General features: G+C 51.7%; 7 protein-coding genes across 7 annotated transcripts; 5 read left to right on the plus strand and 2 right to left on the minus strand.

Moving 5' to 3' along the window:
* Positions 1–325: 325 nt before the first annotated feature.
* Positions 326–3,136, plus strand: ALT_1164 (uncharacterized protein; the record flags this gene model as incomplete). Its single annotated transcript, XM_033561464.2, has 2 exons — positions 326–1,114; positions 1,184–3,136. 2 exons carry the CDS (start codon positions 326–328, stop codon positions 3,134–3,136), a joined length of 2,742 nt encoding a protein of 913 aa, XP_033417355.2.
* A 694-nt stretch (positions 3,137–3,830) lies between these two features.
* ALT_1165 (uncharacterized protein) lies at positions 3,831–4,523 on the plus strand (the record flags this gene model as incomplete). Its single annotated transcript, XM_033561463.2, has 2 exons — positions 3,831–3,848; positions 3,918–4,523. 2 exons carry the CDS (start codon positions 3,831–3,833, stop codon positions 4,521–4,523), a joined length of 624 nt encoding a protein of 207 aa, XP_033417354.1.
* Positions 4,524–5,086: 563 nt separating this feature from the next.
* Positions 5,087–12,848, plus strand: ALT_1166 (putative G1/S-specific cyclin Pcl5; the record flags this gene model as incomplete). Its single annotated transcript, XM_033561462.2, has 8 exons — positions 5,087–5,133; positions 5,183–5,312; positions 5,366–5,686; positions 5,734–5,811; positions 5,864–6,371; positions 6,419–6,471; positions 10,642–11,113; positions 11,176–12,848. 8 exons carry the CDS (start codon positions 5,087–5,089, stop codon positions 12,846–12,848), a joined length of 3,282 nt encoding a protein of 1,093 aa, XP_033417353.2.
* Positions 12,849–15,128: 2,280 nt separating this feature from the next.
* Positions 15,129–15,791, minus strand: ALT_1167 (uncharacterized protein; the record flags this gene model as incomplete). The annotated part of the gene is made up of 2 exons (XM_089599103.1): positions 15,129–15,314; positions 15,630–15,791. The coding sequence occupies 2 exons, from the start codon at positions 15,789–15,791 to the stop codon at positions 15,129–15,131; spliced, it is 348 nt and encodes a 115-aa protein (XP_089456767.1).
* Positions 15,792–16,709: 918 nt separating this feature from the next.
* Positions 16,710–17,600, plus strand: ALT_1168 (uncharacterized protein; the record flags this gene model as incomplete). Its single annotated transcript, XM_033561460.2, has 1 exon — positions 16,710–17,600. One exon carries the CDS (start codon positions 16,710–16,712, stop codon positions 17,598–17,600), a length of 891 nt encoding a protein of 296 aa, XP_033417351.2.
* Positions 17,601–18,474: 874 nt separating this feature from the next.
* Positions 18,475–20,230, plus strand: ALT_1169 (nucleobase cation symporter-1 family protein; the record flags this gene model as incomplete). Its single annotated transcript, XM_033561459.2, has 3 exons — positions 18,475–18,610; positions 18,664–19,298; positions 19,346–20,230. 3 exons carry the CDS (start codon positions 18,475–18,477, stop codon positions 20,228–20,230), a joined length of 1,656 nt encoding a protein of 551 aa, XP_033417350.2.
* A 322-nt stretch (positions 20,231–20,552) lies between these two features.
* Positions 20,553–21,701, minus strand: ALT_1170 (IPI1/TEX10 family protein; the record flags this gene model as incomplete). Its single annotated transcript, XM_033561458.2, has 3 exons — positions 20,553–21,469; positions 21,532–21,604; positions 21,654–21,701. The coding sequence occupies 3 exons, from the start codon at positions 21,699–21,701 to the stop codon at positions 20,553–20,555; spliced, it is 1,038 nt and encodes a 345-aa protein (XP_033417349.2).
* Positions 21,702–22,051: the final 350 nt, after the last annotated feature.

Consider the following 22,051-nt stretch of genomic DNA (forward strand, 5'->3'; position numbering starts at 1 on the left):
CATGCCTTCATTGGCCGCTAAATACACCAAGCAAGCATTGAAAATCGAGAGAAAAATTGCGAGCTCGTCTAGGGCTAGTCTAAGTCTCAATACCGCTTGGGTGAATATATCCTTGTACGACAGGTTCGCGAAGCTTTCCGCCGCTATTCATGTTGACCTCTTTCAGCTTGTCCCAGTCGATTTTTGAACCCAACTGGACCATTGAGACCCGGCAAGCTTCCCTATGCATCAGTGGACCGAACCGCATGAAGGCACAGTCGCGCCTAGTCCAGTCGTCCCAACGTGTCGGCACAGCTCGTCCTTATCAAGGGACAAATCCCACAACATGTCAACTCTTCCATCCCAAACACAATATTTGGCTTCTGCTGAAAACGATCGACCGCGACAAGGTCCAGAGGTGCAGATGACGAACGAGGATATCACTGAGCTTGATCGCTTCCTTCAATCACCTTCGACAACTCCCGCTTCGCAAGTTACGGGAGCGCGCGAACTCCTAAAGGCCGGTCAGCGGCGTCTTCGGCAGCTGGCGCAGCTCCAGTGGAAACCAATGGACCCCAAGATCAAAGCTGAAGAGACGTCCCGTCATCTCCTTGTCCTCCAGCAAGAGGGGTTTCTCAGTTTGCCAGCTTCAGCTGCAAAGAAAAGCCTTGACTCGGCGATGTCGGGCTCGAGATCCGCGTCAAACTTTGGCTTCCGATCCAGTTCTCAGCGAGATGTTGAAAAGATTGGCCAGCCATGGCTTGAAAATCCGCTCGAAGTGTCTGTTACGCAGCACATCAAAAGCCCCGAGCCGTCGCCATTAGATCTCGGCAATTTAACGTCCATGGTTGAGGCGGCAGTGTCTTTTCCATTTCATTTTGATGACGCTTACCCACCGCCATACCAGCCGCCGGCGAACACCACCAGCGACCAGCAGATCGAAGGCCAGGATCCTCATCACGTCCACAGTGCAACTTGTCAGCTTAAGCCCAAGGAACGGTGTATGGAAGGCCAAGGTGCTCCATCAGCAGTGAACCCTAGACAAGTTCCCACGAACGGGAAAGGTCATATCCCTCCCACCGTAATTCCGCGAAATGGTGTAGTGTGTGATGACCCAAAAGATGGGAAATCTCAGGTAAGTGCATTGAGTAGACTTACATGCATATAGACCTCTCGTGGTAGATGCTGACAAATGCATTGGTAGGCTCTGGATTCCGCTGAAGATCAGAACAACTCTGCACAATTACTGAAACCCCCGGCGCCAAGAGCAAAGGCTGGTCCTAGAGATCCGCCAAATCTCGTCGCTCAATCGTTGAAGCTCTTCCCTGATACAATGCCTCCTCGTGTTTCAAGCAAGGGAGCTTGGCGCATCCCCAACAATCGAATAGCAGGCAAAGATGCGCCAATTTCTGCCAAATCCTCCGGCAGGCACCAGTTTCCTGCACCTGTTGCTTCGAAAAGAAAGACAGACAACGTCAGAAACTCGGCCAAAGGTTCTTCGGAATGTCAGAGCGAGCCTCAAATATCCTACCACTCAGGCAAGGGGTCGACAACCCGGCCGGGGAAACCCTGTAGCGAACCGGCGATGAGTCCAATACATCCAGAATTTCCACAGTTGAAGAATGCACGTCGCCCAGCATCGTTACCAACGGGCACCATAGACTCATTCCCTCTGCCAGCTCCCAGTAGACCTCTACCATCACTGCCCGAACGGCCTCCTGCTCTCAACAGTGTTCGCCACCATAGCACCGCGGTCCGCAAAGCAGCAACTCGGAAGAATCCCAACCACTCGGACGCCTTTCGAACCACCACATCTAAGAACCGCTTAGACGCCGAACACTGTCGCTCGAATACACAATCTGCGCTCCCTCAGTTGAGCTTGGTTGGGGAAGACTCGCCCGCCAGCGAGCAGTGTAAGTCTGCCGAGGAGACACCGCCCAATCATCCGGAATCTTCTGGGAAAGTGGAACAAAATCGGGCGGATAGGGTGCGTTCACTCAAGTTCAGAGACATGATGGCAAGTCGTATCAGCCTCGACGGGCCAGAAACTCCTCTTGAGGCGAGAAAGGGCGATGGAATCAATACGCCAGCATCTCCAATGAGCTCCGGGACCGGCCATGAATTGCGAACAGGCGACGAAACCGGACCTCGAGTAAGCACATCAGTCCGAAAGGAAGCAACTCCATCCGCTCCTTTGTCGCCTCCTCTTTCCCCACCTGCCGCTCCACCACGTGCGAGGTCTGCTGAACAACTGCCGTTCAGCAGGCGGCATGGCAGCTCGGCCACAGATATCATGAGAGCATCGACGGAGAGGAGAGAGCCATCTCTTCCCGCTTCCGACCGAAGCGCTACGTTGCACAGAAGTAAGAGGACGCGGAGCATTGATGTCCTTCACGAATTGGTGGCTGGTGAACAGAACACTTCGAACCGAGCCGGGTCTCCGCTCCCTTCTTCGGATGATGAGCGCGTGGATAAGGGTACATTCATGTATGAGGTACGCCAAGATTCCAGCCGATATCAACGAACGAAGGTAGCCTCAAGAAAGTCGAGCAACCTTTGTCTGAGCCGACAGCGTGGTCCGAGGAAGTCCGAAATTCCAGATCATGCCGGGCTCTTGACGCCGCGAAGGCAAAGAAGCCGCATTTCGAAGGGGACGTCTTCATCATCGCTAGACTCATCGAGTCCGTACCATTCTCACGACCCTCGCGATAGGCGTGACAAAGCTGCCCACGCTCTCGATTCTCTTGAAGGGCGCATTGAACAGCTGGAGCGCCAGAACCGGATCCTTCAGGCGGCCCTATTCGCAGCTTTGGATGTGGGTGTCAAGCCCAATGCGGAAGCCCTGCTTGGGGCGTCAACGACATCGCTGTCCGCCTCTGCAAATTCTTCAAGTGCGGAAAGGTCTTCACCATCCTCGGCGGATCGATCTTCCAAACTGCGTGGTCGGGCAGTAGCAAATGGAAGACGATCACGCATGAAGAAATCCCTTCGTCGCCCGGAAAGCTGGATTGACAGTCCTGGCTCCAGTCTGCGGAGCGATTATCAAAGTGATGACAGTGTCAGTGTCCGAGACCTTGAGGACATGATTGAAGACCTTGAATTCACTTGCTTAACGGACAAACCAGGTTCCGATAGGATGCCGATTGGTCGCATTTAAGCATTTCATATAATTCTTGTTTTTTTTTTCGTCACCCTGGGAGGTTTCCTTTTACTTGCACAGTCGCTTGCCTGCGTTTCCTTTCTTGCGTTTCCTTTGTTACGTAGTGGTTCAACTCGGTTGCATCGCCTCAACTAACTTGATATGCAGTCCGGAAATTGCGATCAATCCAGACTCCCCTAGACTGCCTTCTGAATTCTTACTTGCCTTGCAACTTTATTTCTCCTTGCTTGTTACTATTGCACCGCAGTGATACCATTTTGTTTTGTCTTGATACGTCCATAAGTCACTTTGCTTTCAATTGCCTTTAGAGTCCCAGAATTGAATATGGCTTGGATATTTTCTTGGGCAGTTCGCAATCGTAATATAATCAACAATCGAGCACCAGATAGACCCTTTGGGGCATATAGAATGTAGATACGTTAGATTGTTCTGCCCAATCCTGCTTAGTCATCCGAGTCCTATTTTGATGTCGGTGTTGTTGACCGGACTGCGAGTCGAGTAGCTTCAAGTCTCAACAACAAACACGAAATTGGCAGTCCTTAATCAGTTGACGACCTCTGAGCTGGCAGATTATTAAGTCAGGTGGAAGCAAGAAACCGCACGGATTCAACGCAACCACCATCGCCTTTCCTTTTCCCCCACACCCTAAACAAACCCGATTCATTCCTCTCCCCTCGTCATTCATTCGAAAATGGCACCCGCAACAGCAGTAGGATACCCCCTGTCCTTTGATCAAGCCACACGCTAAACGTTCTCAAACTGATTAACGAGTACGTAGACCACACAAATCCCACAACATGTCACAGCTCTCCTTTCACATCTTACATCGCGCCCCGGCGTACAATCCACCTTCATCCTTTCCCGCAAAGACGGATCCATAATCCAAAGCACCGGACTCCTCGCCTCACCACCGCCGAGAAATAGCACGACAAGCGCAACACAGACACCGCCAGCAACGGACGACGCAAACAGTACTACTACCCCACCTACGGAGTCATTGGATCCTACTTCACCCGTTGGCGCAAGCGCAGTACCAGCCCCCACCGCCCAGAAACCATACCAGCCGTCTCAGGCAGAAGCTCTCGCGGCGCGGATCTTTGCTTTCGTGTCGAGTGCGTCGGAGCTGGGGATGACGCTGTCAGGTCCGCGCGCGGAGGATAGGGATAGTTATCAGACTGGGTTGAACGGAGATGGTGCGGGGAGAGACGATGCGAGGACGGAGGGTGTGGACAGGGAGGAGGACGATGAGGTTAAGCTGCTCCGGCTGGGGACTAAGAAGCATAAGATTGTGGTCGTGCCGGACAGGAATTATCTCCTGTGTGTGGTGCATGATGCTGCGCATGCGTCGGGGGGATCGGGGGCTGCGGGGGTGCGCTCTAGGTGACGTTCTTGCTAGCAGGGGATTTGGCGTTGATGGCTTTGATTCTTTGGTCTTGTCTTACAGGGTCGATTATAATTTCATTGCCGGTGTTTCTTGCTGTTCGTTGGTTCGCTGCGAGTGGTTCCTGGGCTCTTGTTGTTGCATAACTATACCCCCGTTGGAAGCAATGCATTTTACTGGCATATTTGGATCTTTTTTTTTTTTTTTTTTGAAGGCTGAGATTCTTGCACTGAGTAGACTAGGTGCTACCGAAGTATCGCGCTATGATTTGATCGTGCTTTAGTGATTTGGTGCCATCGGTTATGCAGCGGGGTGTTACCCCTCTCGCAGAAGCTATGGATGCAGTTTCATCAGCTTATCAATGGTGACTGGATCTGATCCTGCTTGTATACAGTTTATCCCATCAATCGCCTTCAGATATTAGCAGAGATGGCTTCAGAATTTGATATTGCACAGGTTAGGACTCGTTTTCCCGCTTTGAATGCAGAGCAGGTGTTCCTCGATAATGCAGGTTTGTTTTGACTCGATCTTCTCTTGGGAGCGCCGCGAGCGAGTCGCTGACCAAAATGCCGTTGACAGGAGGCAGTCAGGTTTTGGACACTGTGATCGAATCGTGAGTCATCAGGGATCTCGCTTAGACCCCGGTCTGATGCCCAGGGAAGGATCACATCCTACCTCTCTACCACCAATGTTCAATTGGGAGCGACATATGGCATATCTCGGGCAGCCACCGCTGCATTTTCTAAGGGCTACGAGGCGGCGGCAGAGTTTATCAATGCGAGCCCTGATGAGGTATGTGCTTCGACCCTGGTAGCGCGGGGCTTGCTCTGATCCCATTACTTCAGATCTGCCTGGGTATATCAACGACTCAGCTCTTGCACAACCTTTCGACGGCGCTCAAGTTCGAACCCGGCGATGAGCTGGTGCTCTCGAAGCTGAACCACGAAGCCAATACAGCCGCCTGGGTTCGGATCGCCGGACGACTGGGCTTGCAGGTGAAATGGTGGTCGGCATCGGATACCAGAAACCCTGATTGCGATTTGGATGAGCTGGTCCAGTTGCTCTCGGAGAGGACGAGGCTCGTTGCTTGCCCACATGCTTCGAACATCACGGGAACAATCACGAATGTCAAGGAGATTGCGAAGCTCGTCCATCAATATCCACGAGTGGGTCTTGATGGTGGCTCTTTTTGCCGTGTGCTGATATGTTTTAGGCTCTCTTATGCGTGGACGGGGTTGCGCTTGCACCCCATCGTCAGGTAGATGTGAAGGACCTCGATGTCGATATCTATGTAAGTCGATCAAGGTAGCTCCAGCGGAAGAGTGCTCAGTTCTTTCCACCAGGCGTTCTCATGGTACAAAGTCTACGGGCCGCACATTGCTCAACTATACGCCTCATCCCGGATACATGACCAGATCGACAGCCTTGGCCATTTCTTCAAAGGCACAGACACGCTGGACCTGAAGCTCAATCTAGCATCTGCCAGCTACGAAGCGACACAAAGTATTCCTGCGGTACTTGAATACCTTGGACCCAATCCCGCAGCTACATGGGACAAGATAGCCTCTCATGAAGAGAAACTACAGGCGATACTGCTGGACTATCTCAGAAGCGAGAATCAGATTACAATCTGTGGGGAGCCATCAGCAAGCAAGGAACTTCGCGTCCCGGTAGTCAGTTTCACAGTGCAAGGCATCAAGAGCCAAAAGGTTATCGAGGAAGTCGAGCGGCGGACGAAATTTTGTTTTCGCAATGGCCATATGTACAGCCACCGGCTGTTGAACGATATCGTAGGTTTGGAGGATGTCGAAGACGGCGTGGTACGGATCAGCATGCTGCATTACAACACTGGTGAGTCTGCACCTGGAAGTCTGTGGGGGCTTGCTGACGGACATCAGAGGAAGAAATTACCCTCCTGGTCGAGAGCTTGAAAGAAATCATTGACGCTCAGGTATGCGCTAGATCATAATCAAGTAATAATCTTGATACAACATATGGACGTTTATGGTTTGCTCGCATGCTGCATATGGATGATAGAAATATGACCCCGTGTACCTTCTATGTACGTGTAGGTGGACGGTGATCAAACTCAAAAGATGCCGATTCCTTGCTCCAACTGTATTTTGTGGCCTATAGCATTTTGGTCGAACAGAAGGTGTCAAGCTGCATGACAGTTGGTCCAATGAAGCTGTGTGCCCAAAGTACCGACCTTTCATTCTAGGGTTCTCATCCGGAGTAGCAATCAACAAGTACATACACGTGCATGCACCTCTATGCAGGAATCCCAATCAGTGCTGTACCTACTGTACTTCCTTCCCCTCGAACAAATCTAGGCCATCTGATTGCGCGAAATTCGGCCGCGAGTTTAGGTATCCTGTCAACTACTGGATAGATACAGGCTTTTGGAGTTCTCGCTTCGGGACTTTGCTGTTCTGGTACGGAGATATCTGGCATGGTGGACTTGATTGTGAATATATATATTCTTTGTATCGAAAACTCTGTAGCGCGGACTCTTGTGAATGTTGAGGGATTTATTAAGCTTTCTCCCTTCTGAAGTTCATCTAACTGTTTATGATACATCTACGGAGGAGCTTGAGCTATCTATTATTCGAATATAGTAGTAAGATCCGCACTGGATACCCCAGAGTCATCCTCCATACTCATTGTTTCGTCCAGGCCATTGACGTGAATCTCTCGCAGCCTCGCTATCTACACTACTGGAGACCAACTCGGAAACGCAGTCTAACCGCTCATGGCAGGTACGCCCGTTCTCCACCGGCCAATCGCGGCAGAATGAATTCGTCGCCAGAAAATGCTCCATGTGGGATTGGATGCTGCCTCAGGCTTCCAGCCCCCTCTCCGATGGGTTCTGTTTTCGGGGCGGCGCTAAGCCGTACTGGGGATAGGGTGTGGCAGATGGTGGCGAAGACGACGTTGACGGTATGAGTCATGACGCAGCGCATTGAGGCACAGCGCTTGATCTCCGGACTATTTGGAGATTTGCGTGGTGGGCTGAGGACCACGGAGATGCTATTATTATTACTATGATTGAATCTCTATCACTATTATGCTCAGCCTTGCGCAGCATGACATATCTGATCCGGATCTGGGACTGGAGAATCGCGCGGAGGATTGTTAGTCTGATGGGTACAGTATCTACCTTACTCTTGTTTTGGATCTGCATGATCGGGTGGTGAATATTTAGCCAGATTTCCGTCATTAATTAATTTTAATATGTTGTGTCAGTTGTTGTGGGACAACAGCCTCTTGCACTACTCATGTACCCTCCCGTGACTTATCCACTCTTTTGTTGCTGACTTTGCGACAGTCGAGTAATCGAGGATAGAATGAAGAACAACAGGCCGAGATGAGCTGCCTATTTCGAAACAGATAATATTGTTGGTTGTCAGCTCAGGTGATCGATCCTTAAGCGCGACAAGATCATAATATCCATTACTCATGACGGTGGAGAGGAGGATTCTTGTGCAGCAGTGGTGGTTTTCTGCTGCCTAGAGTATCTCCATGATGGTTCCACAAGTACAGTTGTCATGTTATCTCTGCTCCATATTACTATGGTTGTCTATCAAATCCAATAAGCAGTCAATAATCCCATGTGTACGAGTAGGGAGGCAGGAGCGCTCATGATCATCGTGGCTCAAGACGAGGGCAGACAAAGAAGCTATCATCTCTTGCCTTCTGCCTCGTTATTTTCTCCGAAAGACAAACCATGGACCTATGCAGGATGTGTCACTGCCTTTTGGGAGCAAGCACCAGATCCTGACCGAAAGGTGGCGTGGGCTGGGATCAAATACAGCCCGGGTGGTTGGTTGGCTGACCACCAACAACTCTGGACCCATTGTTGAAGGAGCGGCGGAATCAAACCGGATAGGAAATCTTATTACCCTCACTCTGAGTCTGTACTCGCTAGCCCGTCAGAGGAGCCAGTCATGCAGTTTGTGGCACACCGGGTTTAGTTAGCAGCGAGGTTTATCCCATGGTGGCCTATGGTGATGATTCATTTCGCCTTCATGTTGCATGGTTAGAAACGTGGAGGAACTTTTCGAATCCTGTCATTCACCTAGCCGATATCGCGAATTCGTGATGTCCTGACGACACTCTTGCCAGCGAACGACTCCATAGACTAGTGGTAGTTGAAATCGTAAGTTCATCATAATGTTCATTATAATAATCATAAGGATAGTCATTATAGATCCACTGTACGGACTAGATATACCCCTACAGAGTAAGTATCTAGATGATCATCTATATCTCATAGTCTTTAATAGAATATGATCTCAAGCGACAAGGTGTTATAAATGAACAATCTTTATCTATTTATATAATTCTAGACAGGTTATATGATTCTATAGAGGTATACAAGCAGGACCCTATCTTGTAGAAGCGCCGAGTGAACTGACGGCCTTGTGAGCGAACTAGTCGTATCTTAAGGTAAAATTCTAGAGTATTCACCTATTCCAGAGTATAGAACATTAAATCATCAACTTCATTAAGATATATCAAAAGACACCAGAGCATAGTAGAATATTTGACACTAGAGTTGTTGAGTATCTCCTAATTCTCCGTAACGGTGGACCAAATACCACAAGAGCATCCCCTATCTCGGAAGCTGGCTGAGGAGTCATACATACACCCGCATCCGTCCAGCCCAGTCCCGATCGCGCCCTGATTACCTTAACAACTGTCAAGTCGCCCGCTTTCTGTCTATCTGCTCTACTACTACTACTGACTACTCTCTCGCAAGACGGAGTGAAGACGTCCCCTTCCTCCTTCTGTTAGAGTTCTCCTCCTTTTGGCCTATTCTTCTGTTACTCATCTTTTTATTGACTGTATCAGTACTATCTACTTACTCTCCGCTCATTTCTCGTTTTTCGCCTTCGTTGGCAAAAAAAAAAGCGTGGTCCCTGCATCCGCTCTTTGACTCCCTCCCCCGAAATTCCGCCACCTGAGTGTCTTGCCACAGGTACAGACGGAGGTGAGTAACCAAAATCTTCTGATTCCTTTTCGCCATTCAACATTATTTTCCCCATCTTCCTTCCAATATCTCCTTTCCTTGTTCCGCGGGCCCTTCTAAAAACGTGTACTGGAAGTCGCCGCATTTCCCTCTCTTTCACCCGATCCATCTTTTTCCTTGCACTGGCCGCCCCCCAGGTTAGTTAGTCACTGCTCTGCCTACTCTTAGTATTTGCTCCGCCCTCCACAAGAATAGGTAGTCATCAGGCAGCGTTCCCTCGGTTCCCGCCTGCTGGGTTTTACTTCTTGGGAGGAAAGAGTCATACTCGGATCGCACCATTTTTGATTCAGAAATAAAGAGATTCTCTCCTGACTTACGATCGGGTTGCTGACTGTTCTCTTGTCGCCTCAGCCTAGTCGAGCCTCACGACTCATCGCGCCGAACCCTCCGTCCTTTTAGCCACCCGATAAACAGCTGACTGCCTAGACAAGCATCAGTCCTCCACTGGTACTGCCTGCTTGTTGGTCAGTCCGCCGTTCTATCGGCACCTTCATATAACCTCTTTCATATCCCTTTGATGATCAAGATGTACCCTGTTTACTCGATCCCTTCTGTTCCGATCACCAGCTTTGCAGACTCCTCAGCCCCAGATCTTCAAGCCTCCGACAAGACTGCCATGTTTGTTTAAACAACAGACCTATACAGTATCTATCACTTTTGAAATAAGCTTATGTCGGTATACCGCGACCTACGCATACTTCTCAAACGTGATCTCGGCTTTTGATCTACTACGGACTCTACGAAACGGTGATCGGACTCGTGGACGTTGAACACCCTCCATCCATCCCAATACAGTTACACCTTTGACCTCTTTCGAATCCTAATATCTTCGACGTCCATACCTTCTTCGACTTCCTAACCTCTTCTCCTCCCTCGTCGCCACCTTTCTTTGACAAGCTGGCGATCTCTCATAACTAAGGCACGCCGTCGCCTGTGAACAAAAAGACGGTATCTGTCTCACTGGTACCTCGTTAACGGTTATTTGCGCAACGGTTTTTTGACAATATCACGGTTCAAAATCGCCCATCTCTTATCTATAATATTCGGGGAGGATTGTATAACCAACCAAGACTACTTCTGATTGGACAGTGGTGGGTAGGTTGTACGGTTTTGACTATCCCGAATATGACAGGGATGGACGTCTTGGGTTTGAGGGACTCAAACCCGAGCATTCAGTACAAAGCGCCCTATGCGCATCCTTATGCTTCGTCGATCTCCTCCTCGGCGTCTTCTTCATCTTCTTCCGTCTTCTCCCTGGATTGTGTATCCAACCAGAGTTCCATCTCGTCGACTTCTACGAACCCGGTGGATGTAATCTGGGAAAATGAAGGCGAATACCAGGTGGCTGGAAGAATCTTGACTTCGGCGACTAGCTCGCGTGGCGGTGTGAGGGGTGTGTTGCCCAAAGCTACCGATGCGGCGGTCGCGCCCGAGTTGCGGAGGCATCCTCGGCGCACCAACAGCTGCATGGCTCAGTCCGGCGGCGTCAGTTGTGCCCGACCTCCGCCATGCCTCTTGCGACAGTCGGATCGGAAGGTCAACTTTGTTGACAATCTCGTCGGTGAGTGAATGTTTCCTCTTGATTCCGTCTTTTCTAAAGCTAAATGCTCTTGCCCTACGAAGACACCGCCTCGCAGATTGTGGAGATAATCTGGCCCTTGTCAGCAGTGGCATCTCGCAGCGACTCTGCCACAGGCTGCAAAGGTGTTTTACCCCTTCGTACTTTCATTCAGGAGACTCTCCGTCGGTCGCGCACCAGCTACAGCACTCTGCAGGTTGCACTGTATTATTTGATCAAGATCAAGGAGCACGTGCCTCGGTACGATGCGGAACAGGAACAACCACCCCGGAGCAAACCGGTCTGCCGTGCCATGCAATGTGGCCGTCGCATGTTCCTTGCCGCTTTGATCCTTGCATCAAAGTACCTTCAGGACCGCAACTACTCTGCCCGTGCTTGGAGCAAGATCTCCGGCTTGAATACCGCGGAAATCAACCAGAACGAGTTGATGTTTCTTGAAGCGATTGGTTGGAGACTACACGTTACCGAAGCCACCTTCCAGCGTTGGACGGACATCGTCCTGAAGTACACCCCGGGAGCTGGTGGGCCTTTCACTGGAGATGGCCAGTGCTGGCGAACGGTCATCCCCAAGCTCACTCCTGAACTGGACACAGTGGACGTAGAGCCTTCCACATCCTCTAGTATGGTAGGATTTGAATCGGGCCTTGTATCGGACTCACCTTCTCCTCGTTCCCCGTCGACCGGTGAGCATTCCAGCCCGTCATCCATCTACAATCAGGGATCAGTGTATCAGCGGTACTCGCCCATGTCTGCTGGAGCATCGTCTCTTCCGTCCATGCCACGACCACCTATGCTGCCAACGCCTCAGTTGACGCCTCAGACGGCCATTGCTACCACTCCTGCTGCGAGTGCTAGCGCCTTCTGTGCCCGCCGGGCTTCCATCTGCGCTGCTATGTCACAAGTGCAAAATGTGTGCATGGCGCGGTCGACTCTCGATCAGCGCCCGTCACTGGCGTTTTGCCAAAAGGCTAACACGTTTGATGGATACCCGACCGTGGTTCGCAGATCGTCTCTGGCCCGATCGACGTCTTCGGCCTCATCCCCTGAATCGATGATTTCCGATGTCTCGACGCTGTCGTCGTCGAGTTTGTCATCTTGCTCTTCCGGGTCGGCCCCTGTTTCCATCCTGGGCACTAGCGCCTCTGCCAAGCCTCGCTTGGCCGTGAAGGCAACGCTTCGGTGCACCAGTAACTCACTCAAGGAAGGTCGGAAGGCTTTGGCCATCGCGTCTCCTATCGATGAGGGCCCGCTTGGTGAGATCTACAGCTCGCCTGAGACCTACTTGGGCGCAGTTGGCCAGGTCCCAGATCTATCCAATATCTCGCTGGGCACTCCTGTTGATCATGAGGCAGCTCAAAGCCTTTGTGAACTGTCGGGGGCTATTTCCCGCTCTGCACAGACGTTCGAGCAAGGAACGACTGCTCAGCGGCAATGCCGGAAACGTGGCCGCACAGGCTCCGAGGATATTCTGTGGCAGAACCATGTCCGCCACCTGATGAACCTCAATGCGCGGAACGAGGGCAAGGCTTCGGATCGTTCCGTGGGCGATACTCGTTCTGATCCAAAACATCCTCAGTCTCTCTCCGCTGCTCAACTCAGTCTCCTGGCTATTAGCGCTCCTTTGTCTGGACCAGCTGGCATGAAGCGTGCTTGCTGTGGCAGCGAAGCGAGGAAGATTGCGCTGAACCCGAGTGTGCGATCGGAGTACTTGGGCTAGCTTTTCTATGAAACGCAGCTGCCAGGCTCTTTTCTCTCTTGTCTTTTTCTTTTCTGTAGAAAGAAAAAGTGGCTTTTTAGCGTGTGGCTTAGTCCATCATATCTCTCTTTATTCCATATATGATCTCGTCGATCGAGTGACGTTCTTTTCAGGCTTCTCCGACGGCGCAGAGGTGAACAACGCAGGCAACTGGTGGGAAAAGTTCTTTGATGCAGCGAACTTTATCTCGAGTTTTTCTTTTCTGCATTTGGAGAAAACGATTTCTGAGTTGTCATGTGTATATACCCTGCTGTTGCTGGGAGTTTGAGACGGTTGTCTGCGTTGAACTCTACGTCTTCGACCTTTGTTTACCGTGGCTCTGTTGCCAGCAGATCTACTGATGTACGATGTATGCCGGGGTGGGTGCTTGTCCCTGTGAGCTACCGCTTAGTCCATCTTTTTTATCATTTATTCCTACATTTCTCTGCATCTATTGTCGGTCTTATTACACGAACGGAGTGCGGCGGGATGGGAAGGGTCTTGTTATGGTTTTATCTATATCTTTTTGTCTTCGCTTTCTTTTATTTTGTCTGATGGAGCAGCGGTTGGGAATGGTCCATCTTCCTGGCAAGGCAAGGAATGCATATCTATCTATCCTAAGTGACAACTTTGTCCTACTTACTCACCCAGAGTTTTTGCAAGTTCCCTATGTTTATTAGCCGTCAGCAGCATCCAGCGATGCACTGGACGTACCCAGGATAGCCAATCACAATGTAATCACCTAAGTACTCTATAATTCTTGGCTGACTTGTCGCGGGCGGGCCTGATCTCTTCGGCGAGAGGCGACTGCCTGATCTCGGAAGATTCGAGGGTCAGCTGTTCTGGTGCCACTCAGTGACTCACCGCATCTTGAAGCTAGTTGAAGGGTTGAACGGATTTGAGGCTGGACCGGTGAGTCAATGCGGGTTGCAGCCTGAGGCAGCGATGAGTCAACGGGTGAAATCGGAAGACATGAATTTACTTGGGCACCTGTACCACCAACCACCGGGCACAGAGTACGGTGAAGAGTTGATGCTTTGAAGAGCAAAGAAAGAGGAAGTCCGGACATAAATTTATTTGAGATCAAAATATACAACAGCTGTGATTCACTGGTTCACCTATCCAACCTGGCGCTAAAAGCCACTGGCCCAGTGCCGCCCTCGACATCCTCCTCTGTTCTCTTACAAACTCCTTCAAGCACGTCAGGCATCAGGCACGGACATGGTTGGACCAGCGGCCGCGTTAGCCGTCCGTCGTCTCACCACAGATAGATAGTTGACGAGCAATGGGTGAACTTGAGTCACCTGGGCTGCCGAACTCACTCCCACTATAACCTGGTAACAGCGCTGGTCCGAAAATGTCCCGACGTCGGACCCAAAGGCATTGGCTGTTGGTAGTTGGAGGACGCGGGAATATAGTTTGCACAAGGTTCAGGCAATAAGCATGTGAAACATTAATCGAATATCTTGAACATACCTCGCTCTGCTGCAATGTTGGCATCCCATTTCTATTTCTGACGAAGAGTTCACCAGTCCGGAGACGGGAGCTCCTCTTAACCTTGTCCATTTGACAAGGATGACGACATTCAAGAGCTATTGCCCAGACATTGCTTAGTTCCCATTAGATTTGCAATTGAGAATCATGAGCTCCTATGTCACGCCGGCCTACCCTGTGTATGGGGCAGGCTGATCATGTCCATCAGAGATGCAGTTGAAAACTGCTGATAGGCTGGATTTTAGAATCAATCATTCACTCGCTTTTCTTTGTTATACTTGGCTTTAGGAAACCATACGTGTTTGCCCCCAATGAGATCTCTCCTTCTGACTTTGCGAACGACGACACCTTTTTTTTTTTGAGAGGCTTGGTGGTATCGTTGTTGCTGTTGGTGTTGTCGGTGGTGGTCATCTTGGTTGTGGTCTTCTCTCCCTTGAGCTGTATACACCACCAATATTAGTATTCATGTTCACACAGATATGATGATCACCCAGGATATCAAGATATGGTTTTGTCTTTGATAAACTTACATTGAGAGTAGCAATGAGATGCAGAAGTCCTTTGAGTGTAGCACACGCCTTCCCCCCAGCACAGCTCATGATCTCACACGCGGTGTAGTTCTGTATTACGTTCATTGAGCAGTGATCATGACGACCCCTTAATGTTATTTGCAGCCATGTTCAGGAAGGTCTAGTCCAGCTTCGATTTCTGTTCGAGGTCATCTAGATCTTTGACTCCCAGCCGACTGGCTCGCTGGCCAAGCATGTGTCAGAGGGTATCCTCCGCATGCTGCTGGATAACCTCAGCCTCCGCATCGTTGCCATCCGACTTTTCCGCAGACTCTATCGTGTCTCCCGTATCCGCTGGGCGGGTTGCCGCCGACAACAAAGAGGTTTCGAGCAGGTCATGAAACTGGGCGGCCAACTGCGGCAGCTCCTCGATGATGCTGTTGCACTTGATTCACAGTGAGATGGAATGCTCCTGGAACAACATCCACGCCTTCTGGAATCCAGTTGGCCGTAGCAGTGAGCCCGCCCGACGACTTGAAAGCGCGTAGTATGGATGAAAGAGGGTTCCAGCAGGACCACACGACTGCACTTGCTGTGGAGATTAAGCCCGGTTCTCCACACGGGTGAGAAGTCAGGAGGACAGAGACTCCAACCTCTAGCACCACAATTGGCCATTTTTGAGAACGGTCCGCCGGCGGACGGTTTGGACCCCGCGCATGGTCGAGCCCTTAGTAGTTCTCTTCTTAGTCCTTGGGAGTACCTTCCACACCGTCACAATATGCTCTAAGCCCGCGGTATTGAATTTGATCTGCGCTTTCGGGCGAGCCGGCCGAAGGGAATCCCCGTCGAAAGGAATAAGCAGAGTAACCCCAGAGATGCGAATTGGATGTTGGGCTGTCGCGTTTGTCAAGACCACCCCCATTTCAGAGCTTCGCCGATGACGAGGTCGGCTATGGATGGATGCTCGGCATCTGGAGTCGCTCTATGAGGATTTGTAAGAGTGCCGTTATCGTGGTGGACCAACCGAAAGGGATCCGACCGATGGAGATAGAGCTCAATTGAAACTTTGCCTGAAGCATCATCTGGAGGCAGTGGAGGGTTTCCACCCACATGGAACCCATGAATGCTATTGTGCCGACATCTTCCACAGCACTAGCTCGGGGTTGTTAGATGGGACAGGTATAGGAAGTAATCGAAGCATTGATCTTACCTGTCTCCTTCGCTGGACCGGAGCATAAGATCAGTCCGTTAATGCTTGAAGGGAGCTTGTATTTGATGTCAGGAGATTTTCCATCTAAGGTGTGCACTAACCAGGAATGAATGCGAAAAGGTCATATGAAGAAGAGAAAGAAAAGAGAGTTGGTAGCCATTCACTATAGTACTCTGCTAGATAATAGACCAGTGAATTTGAAAAGTTATACACCAATGGTGGACTAACGGTGAATATGCATTGGTTTGCCAGATGCATAATTGCTCTTTGACCTATATGTACCACGTTTCCTACTAAATCATCTAATATAGAGAAGTAGTAGACCTGATATCTAAGATTTAAACCTTTGTATATTTTGTATAGCCGAGGTTGAGTTTGAGCCTAGCCACCTGAGGACTAGCCGGATCAGATAAGATTAAGATGGCTGGTAGTCTGTTGCTCCTCCTTCCCCTCACGCGCCTTCTGCTTTCGGTCATCTGCACAAAGCCGCGTGTTACTGACACCGCCAGGGCCATTAAAAGGGCAATCTCTTCCCTTCTACGGAGTACTCTCATCCACATCTCCGCAGACAGCCTACTTTCATAGCATCTCGCCAGCCAGCCAGTCGTTCAGGTTGTTGCTCTCGAAATCATGGGTCGTGCCACCCTTTTCTCCGCACTTGCACTTTTTGTCGCTCATGTCCTGCAAGCGACCGCTATCCCATCGGCTCTTCCGCAAGACAAGACTGTCAATCAGGTGCTCCTTAGCGATCCATACCAAGACCAATCTGTCCCATCAATACCGACAGAAGACAATGTCCAACACAGTGATGTCATCCACGTCGGGGCACCCGAGACAATGCGAGCACCATCTTGGTTCACCTCAACACTTATGGCCCGTCGCCTCCTAGCCCTGTCAACAACGGGCACCGTCTCGAGCATTTTCCCCGACCCGCTCCCCGGCAACTCCCACGCTCCCGCTTCCGTGGCCGGCCTCCCCATCAGCCTCCCAGAGTACATCGCCGACTGCGACGAATACCTCCCCGCAGACGTCAGCAACGGCGGCGACGGCAACCCGACCTTCCTTGCCCTCCGCGTCTCAACAACCTTTCGCAATACCGCCGCCGGCTCGAACATCAGCCTCGCAATCGATTGGTGGGACCACCTGAACGAGACCAGGCCCATCTCGCCCGGGTTTCCCCTTAGCGAAGCAGGTCTCCCGCGTGTCACGCTGATCGGGTACGTGGAGCCGTTTGATACGCCTGTACGTGGGGATACAGAGGCAGCGCTGGAGGAGTGCTATCTGCGCGCGCATCCGGATGCGAGTGTCTGGCTGCCAGGGAAGCCTGGGGCACCGCATTCAAGCTACTGGGCGAGGATGGTAGTGGAGCAAGTCTATTGGATCGGCGGGTTTGGAGGCTTGCAGCAGATAGGTTGGATGAATGTTACTGAGTGGAAGGGGATCCGGCGTGTGGGAAGTCTGCCTGGAGTCGGTGATGGGAGGGGATGGCAAGATGTGAGACTTCCTGGGGAGAAGGAGTAATCCGTGATCTTTACGTGTTTCAATATGCCATATGAAGCGACCAGAACCGGTGAACAAGAATGTAAAGCTTGAGATTAAGATGAACGGGGTCACACTGGTAACGACACTAGTATCAGGTCAATGGTCGGCCACTACACTTAAGAGTCGTAGTATCCTATTTTCATATGCTGGTAGCATTCGGCAATTTGATCCTTTCAATCCTGAGCCACTATATGAGTTATGAGATCCCCCATTGCTTTTCCTGAAGCTCCTCGAAGGGCTTATCCTCTTTTAGTGAAGATAAGAACAGTCTAATAATGACCCAGATTATCCTGCCATCAACACTGCCAGAATGATGGCTCTGGCTACTTATCAACCACAAGGGCGCGAAGTGATCTGCAGGAATCGCCACACGCTATTCTCTCTTTCTTAAAGACCAGACAGGATTCTTATCAGACTTTGATGGCGTTACACTGGAGGAAAATTTCGCCAATGAGATGGTGAACTGATAAGTCGTCGGTGTGCTTGGCCTGCAGGGATTCAGCTGGCTTATCAGCAGGGCGAGTTGGCTTATCTTGAGGAGTAAGTCATGGCCTTAGTGATCGGGATAGATAGATATATAGGTAGGCTCCTCTGTTCAAAAACCTGGGGAATAGTGAATCGATGACCTTGGCTTTGTTTCCCGGATAGACAGCGACATCAACGGAGGGTAGTGTATGGATGGTGACGCAGAGCACTTTTGACGTTGCATCACCCCTCCCTTGTCGAGCCATCTGCATGCAAACAGAATTGCTTTTTCTCTTTTCAAGCTCTCCTAATTTGATTTTAACCCTGTGCTCCACATGATCTCTTGTTGAACTTTTGTTAGTCTCACAGTAATACTCCGCCGTCCCAGATGATATTCAGACGACCCCGTCTCCGCGTCACCCAGCCCAAGTCGGCTTTCGCAGAGGGAAATGCCCGCTGGACAAACCTCGATCTTGATCCTGTCCCTCGTCACCGTCGAAAATGGGGTCCATTGAGTTTTGTCGGTGAGATACCGCCGATTCACTTCTTGGGTCTTGGATATTGACTCTGGCCATAGCGTACTGGATCTCCGATGCCTTCAACGCCGCAACATGGCAGTTCGCCAGTAGCATCATCGCTGTCGGGCTGAGCTGGCGCGAGTCTCTCGCCATCGTGGCCATCTCTTTTTTCATCATTTCCTTCGTAATTGCCGCCAATGGCGCCGTCGGCGCCATCTACCACATCCCGTTTCCCGTCATCGCGCGCGCGAGCTGGGGCTTCTGGGGCTCCTACGTCGCCATCATTTCTCGCGTGATCCTGGCGATCTTCTGGTTTGCGATACAGAATGTCAACGGGGGCAATGCCGTGCGGTGCATGATCGGCGCCATCTGGCCGAGCTTCCTGACGTTGAAGAATGACATCCCCGAGGACGAGGGCATCACGACCACCGGCATGGTGGGGTACCTAATCTTTTTTATTGTGCAGTTCCCGTTCCTGTGCATCCACCCGAATAAAGTTCGGTGGCTGTTTGTCGCCAAATCGATCATCGTGCCCATTGCGTGGCTGGCGATTCTCGTCTGGGCGTTCGTCGCCGAGGGCGGCGGAGCGATCTTTGACCAGAAGCCCACGGTGTCCGGGTCCAAGTATAGCTGGCTGTTCCTGGCGAATATGACATCTGTACTGGGAAACTATGCCACGCTCAGCGTGAATCAAGTATGTGATGCATCCCAGAGGTAACACCGATATGCTGACCGACAAAGTCCGACTTCTCTCGATACTCCCGCGTCAGCCCCAAATGGCAGCTTCTCTACATCCCCATGCTCCCCATCGTCTTCACCTTCATCTCCTTCATCGGCATCGCAGCCTCCTCCGCCGGCCAGTCGCGCTACGGAGGCGATATCCCCTGGGACCCGATCGTGCTGATCAGCCACTGGACCAGCCGCGCCTGCCGCTTCTTCGCCGCGTTTTCCTTCGCCCTCGCCTCCCTGGGCGTCAACATCTCCGCCAACTCCATCTCCGCCGCCAACGACCTGACCGCGCTCGCACCGCAGTACATCAACCTGCGCCGCGGGCAGATCATCTGTGCGATTCTGTCGTGGTGCCTCGTCCCCTGGAAGATCCTCGCGTCCGCGGGAAGCTTCCTGAACTTCATGTCCGCGTACGCCATCTTCCTCGGCCCCATCGGCGCAATCATGCTCTGGGACTTTTGGCTCGTCAAGCGGCGGAAGTACGATACCCTGGCGCTGTATCAGCCCTCGAACCAGACGTATCGGTATTCCGCGTGGGGGACAAACTGGCGCGCCCTCGTCGCGTTCCTGGTTGGCGTGGCGTCGAATCTACCCGGTTTGATCGCGTCTGTAAACAGTAGCATTGATGTTGGGGTCGGCATCCATCCGTATCAGTTTGGGTGGCTGTTGGGGTTTGTGGGGACGAGTATCGTCTATGTGGGTCTGTCGCTGTGGTTCCCGGCAAGGGAGAGCTTGATTGAGCGGGCTGTGCTGGCGGATGAGATTTACGATAGCAGGGGAACGGTGGAGGGGGTTGATGCGGGTTCGGAGGAGGTATTGGGCGAGGGCGGAGGCGATGGGAGCAGGGAAGAGAAGATGCTCGGGTTGAAGGACGGGATATTAGAGAAACGAATCTGATGTACTTCCATTCGCTTGTCTATGTAGCAACAGTCTGATATGACATCCTGATCCCTGATCCTGACCTTGACTCGCTGAGTAGGTCACCGACAGGAGTGGTATTACCCGCAGTGTTTGAGGCGTGTCCTACCTGGAGACACAGGCCCAGTGTGATAGTCATTCCTTTCCTATGACTGTACTGTCCATCGGGTTTGAAGTGATCATCGCAGCAGAGCATAGCCGCTTCAGATGATTAGATAGATCGTCAGTGTCAGAACTTTCCGACCCTGCTTGATATGCGAGATGCATAGAAGTATCCACCGCTTCTAGGGCCAAAGGACTCTCACGCCCCCGGCCCATACGCAATCGCCTCCTTAAGCACCTTACTCACACCCGCCGAAGCCCTTCCCACCTCCCCTCCCTCACTGCGCGCACCCTCCAAGCCACGCTGTACAGCCCCCAGAAACCGATTTTCAAAAACGCGGTACCGATCCTCGCGCGTCTCGTACATCTCCCCTTCCTCGTCGCGAGGCTGCCCAAACAGATTTAAATGCGCAAACGGCGCCGTCGCCTGCGGAACCATATGCAGCGCCGCATGACACAGCGGGAACTCCCAACAGGACACCCCCGTCGCACTGTTCTCGTCGGAAGAATCATCCATCCCGTGGTCGGGCCGCCCGATCCCCGCCTGCAGGAACACCGCCAGCGCGGCCAACACCTTAACCATCGGCTGGCCCTTAGAGCCCGACTTGCCGAACGAAGCCCGATTCCCGGACCACTTGGACGACTCCTCCGTGTGCCAGCCCAGCACAGACAGGAAACAGTTCAGCGTCTTGATCCACCCCCCCGCGCAGGAGACGACCTCGGCCCCTGCAACGTCCACCAGCCAGGACAGCACCTCGACGGCCGAGACGCGAATGTCGGCTGCGAGGTGGGTCATGCCTGCGCGGATGTAGGGCAGGAGTTGCGGGACGTGGTCCTGGATGTCGTTGGCTGGCAGCGCGCGCAGGAGCTTGAGGAGCTGTGTGCGGACGCTGGAGCTTGCGTCTAGGATCAGGGGGAGGAGGGTGGGGAGGAGGACGCTTACGGGCTGGGGGAGGGAAGAGTCTACTGGTCTTGAGATGAAGGAGGTGGTCAGGTGCGCGAGCGAGTCGCGGCGCTGGGTGTCGGATTTGGAAGAAAGCAAAGAGACGTGGTGAGTGAATTGGGCGTCTGCTGAGGGGGCGGTGATGTGCAGGGATTGTTGGTTGAGGGTGATGGCTGTCATAGAATATTAGCATGGAACCTCCATCTCCATACACATGCCGGAGTCAGCTGCGTACTTTTGGCTCTGAAACTTGTGTCGGTGAAATTGTCAGGCTTTGCCTTGGTTTTGCCGACTTTCAGTTTGGTTTTCTGGGCTGCGTTAGTAATGTTCTGGTGCAGGGTTTATCGCATGACTTACCTGAAAATCCTGCTTCTTTTCCTTCTTCCTTTTCGTGCTGGCCCCCATGATGACAGAGCCCGGGAATATAGGCTGTTGGTGCTAAGATATGAATGCTTCGATGGGGAGATGTTCCAGAATGAAAGCCGAGATACCCAATTTTACTCTCCGCTTGAACCACGCACAAAGTCTCGATTTCGAGTTTACTATGCGGTAAGTATCCCGCTCTGAGCGTAGAAGAATCCAAGTCTCGTTTAAAAAAAATATAAATCTGCTGATGGGGACGTCAACGTCCATAGACCTTTCGAGATATCTTCATCCCCAATCTGATTTTTTGATGCGAGTCACGTGGGAACACGTGATTGTCGCCTGAGGCAGCATTTCACTTTGCGGAAAAGCGCAGACGGATGATAGACATT

Source organism: Aspergillus lentulus, assembly GCF_001445615.1.
Source record: "Aspergillus lentulus DNA, contig: Alt01, strain: IFM 54703, whole genome shotgun sequence".
NCBI lineage: Eukaryota > Fungi > Ascomycota > Eurotiomycetes > Eurotiales > Aspergillaceae > Aspergillus > Aspergillus lentulus.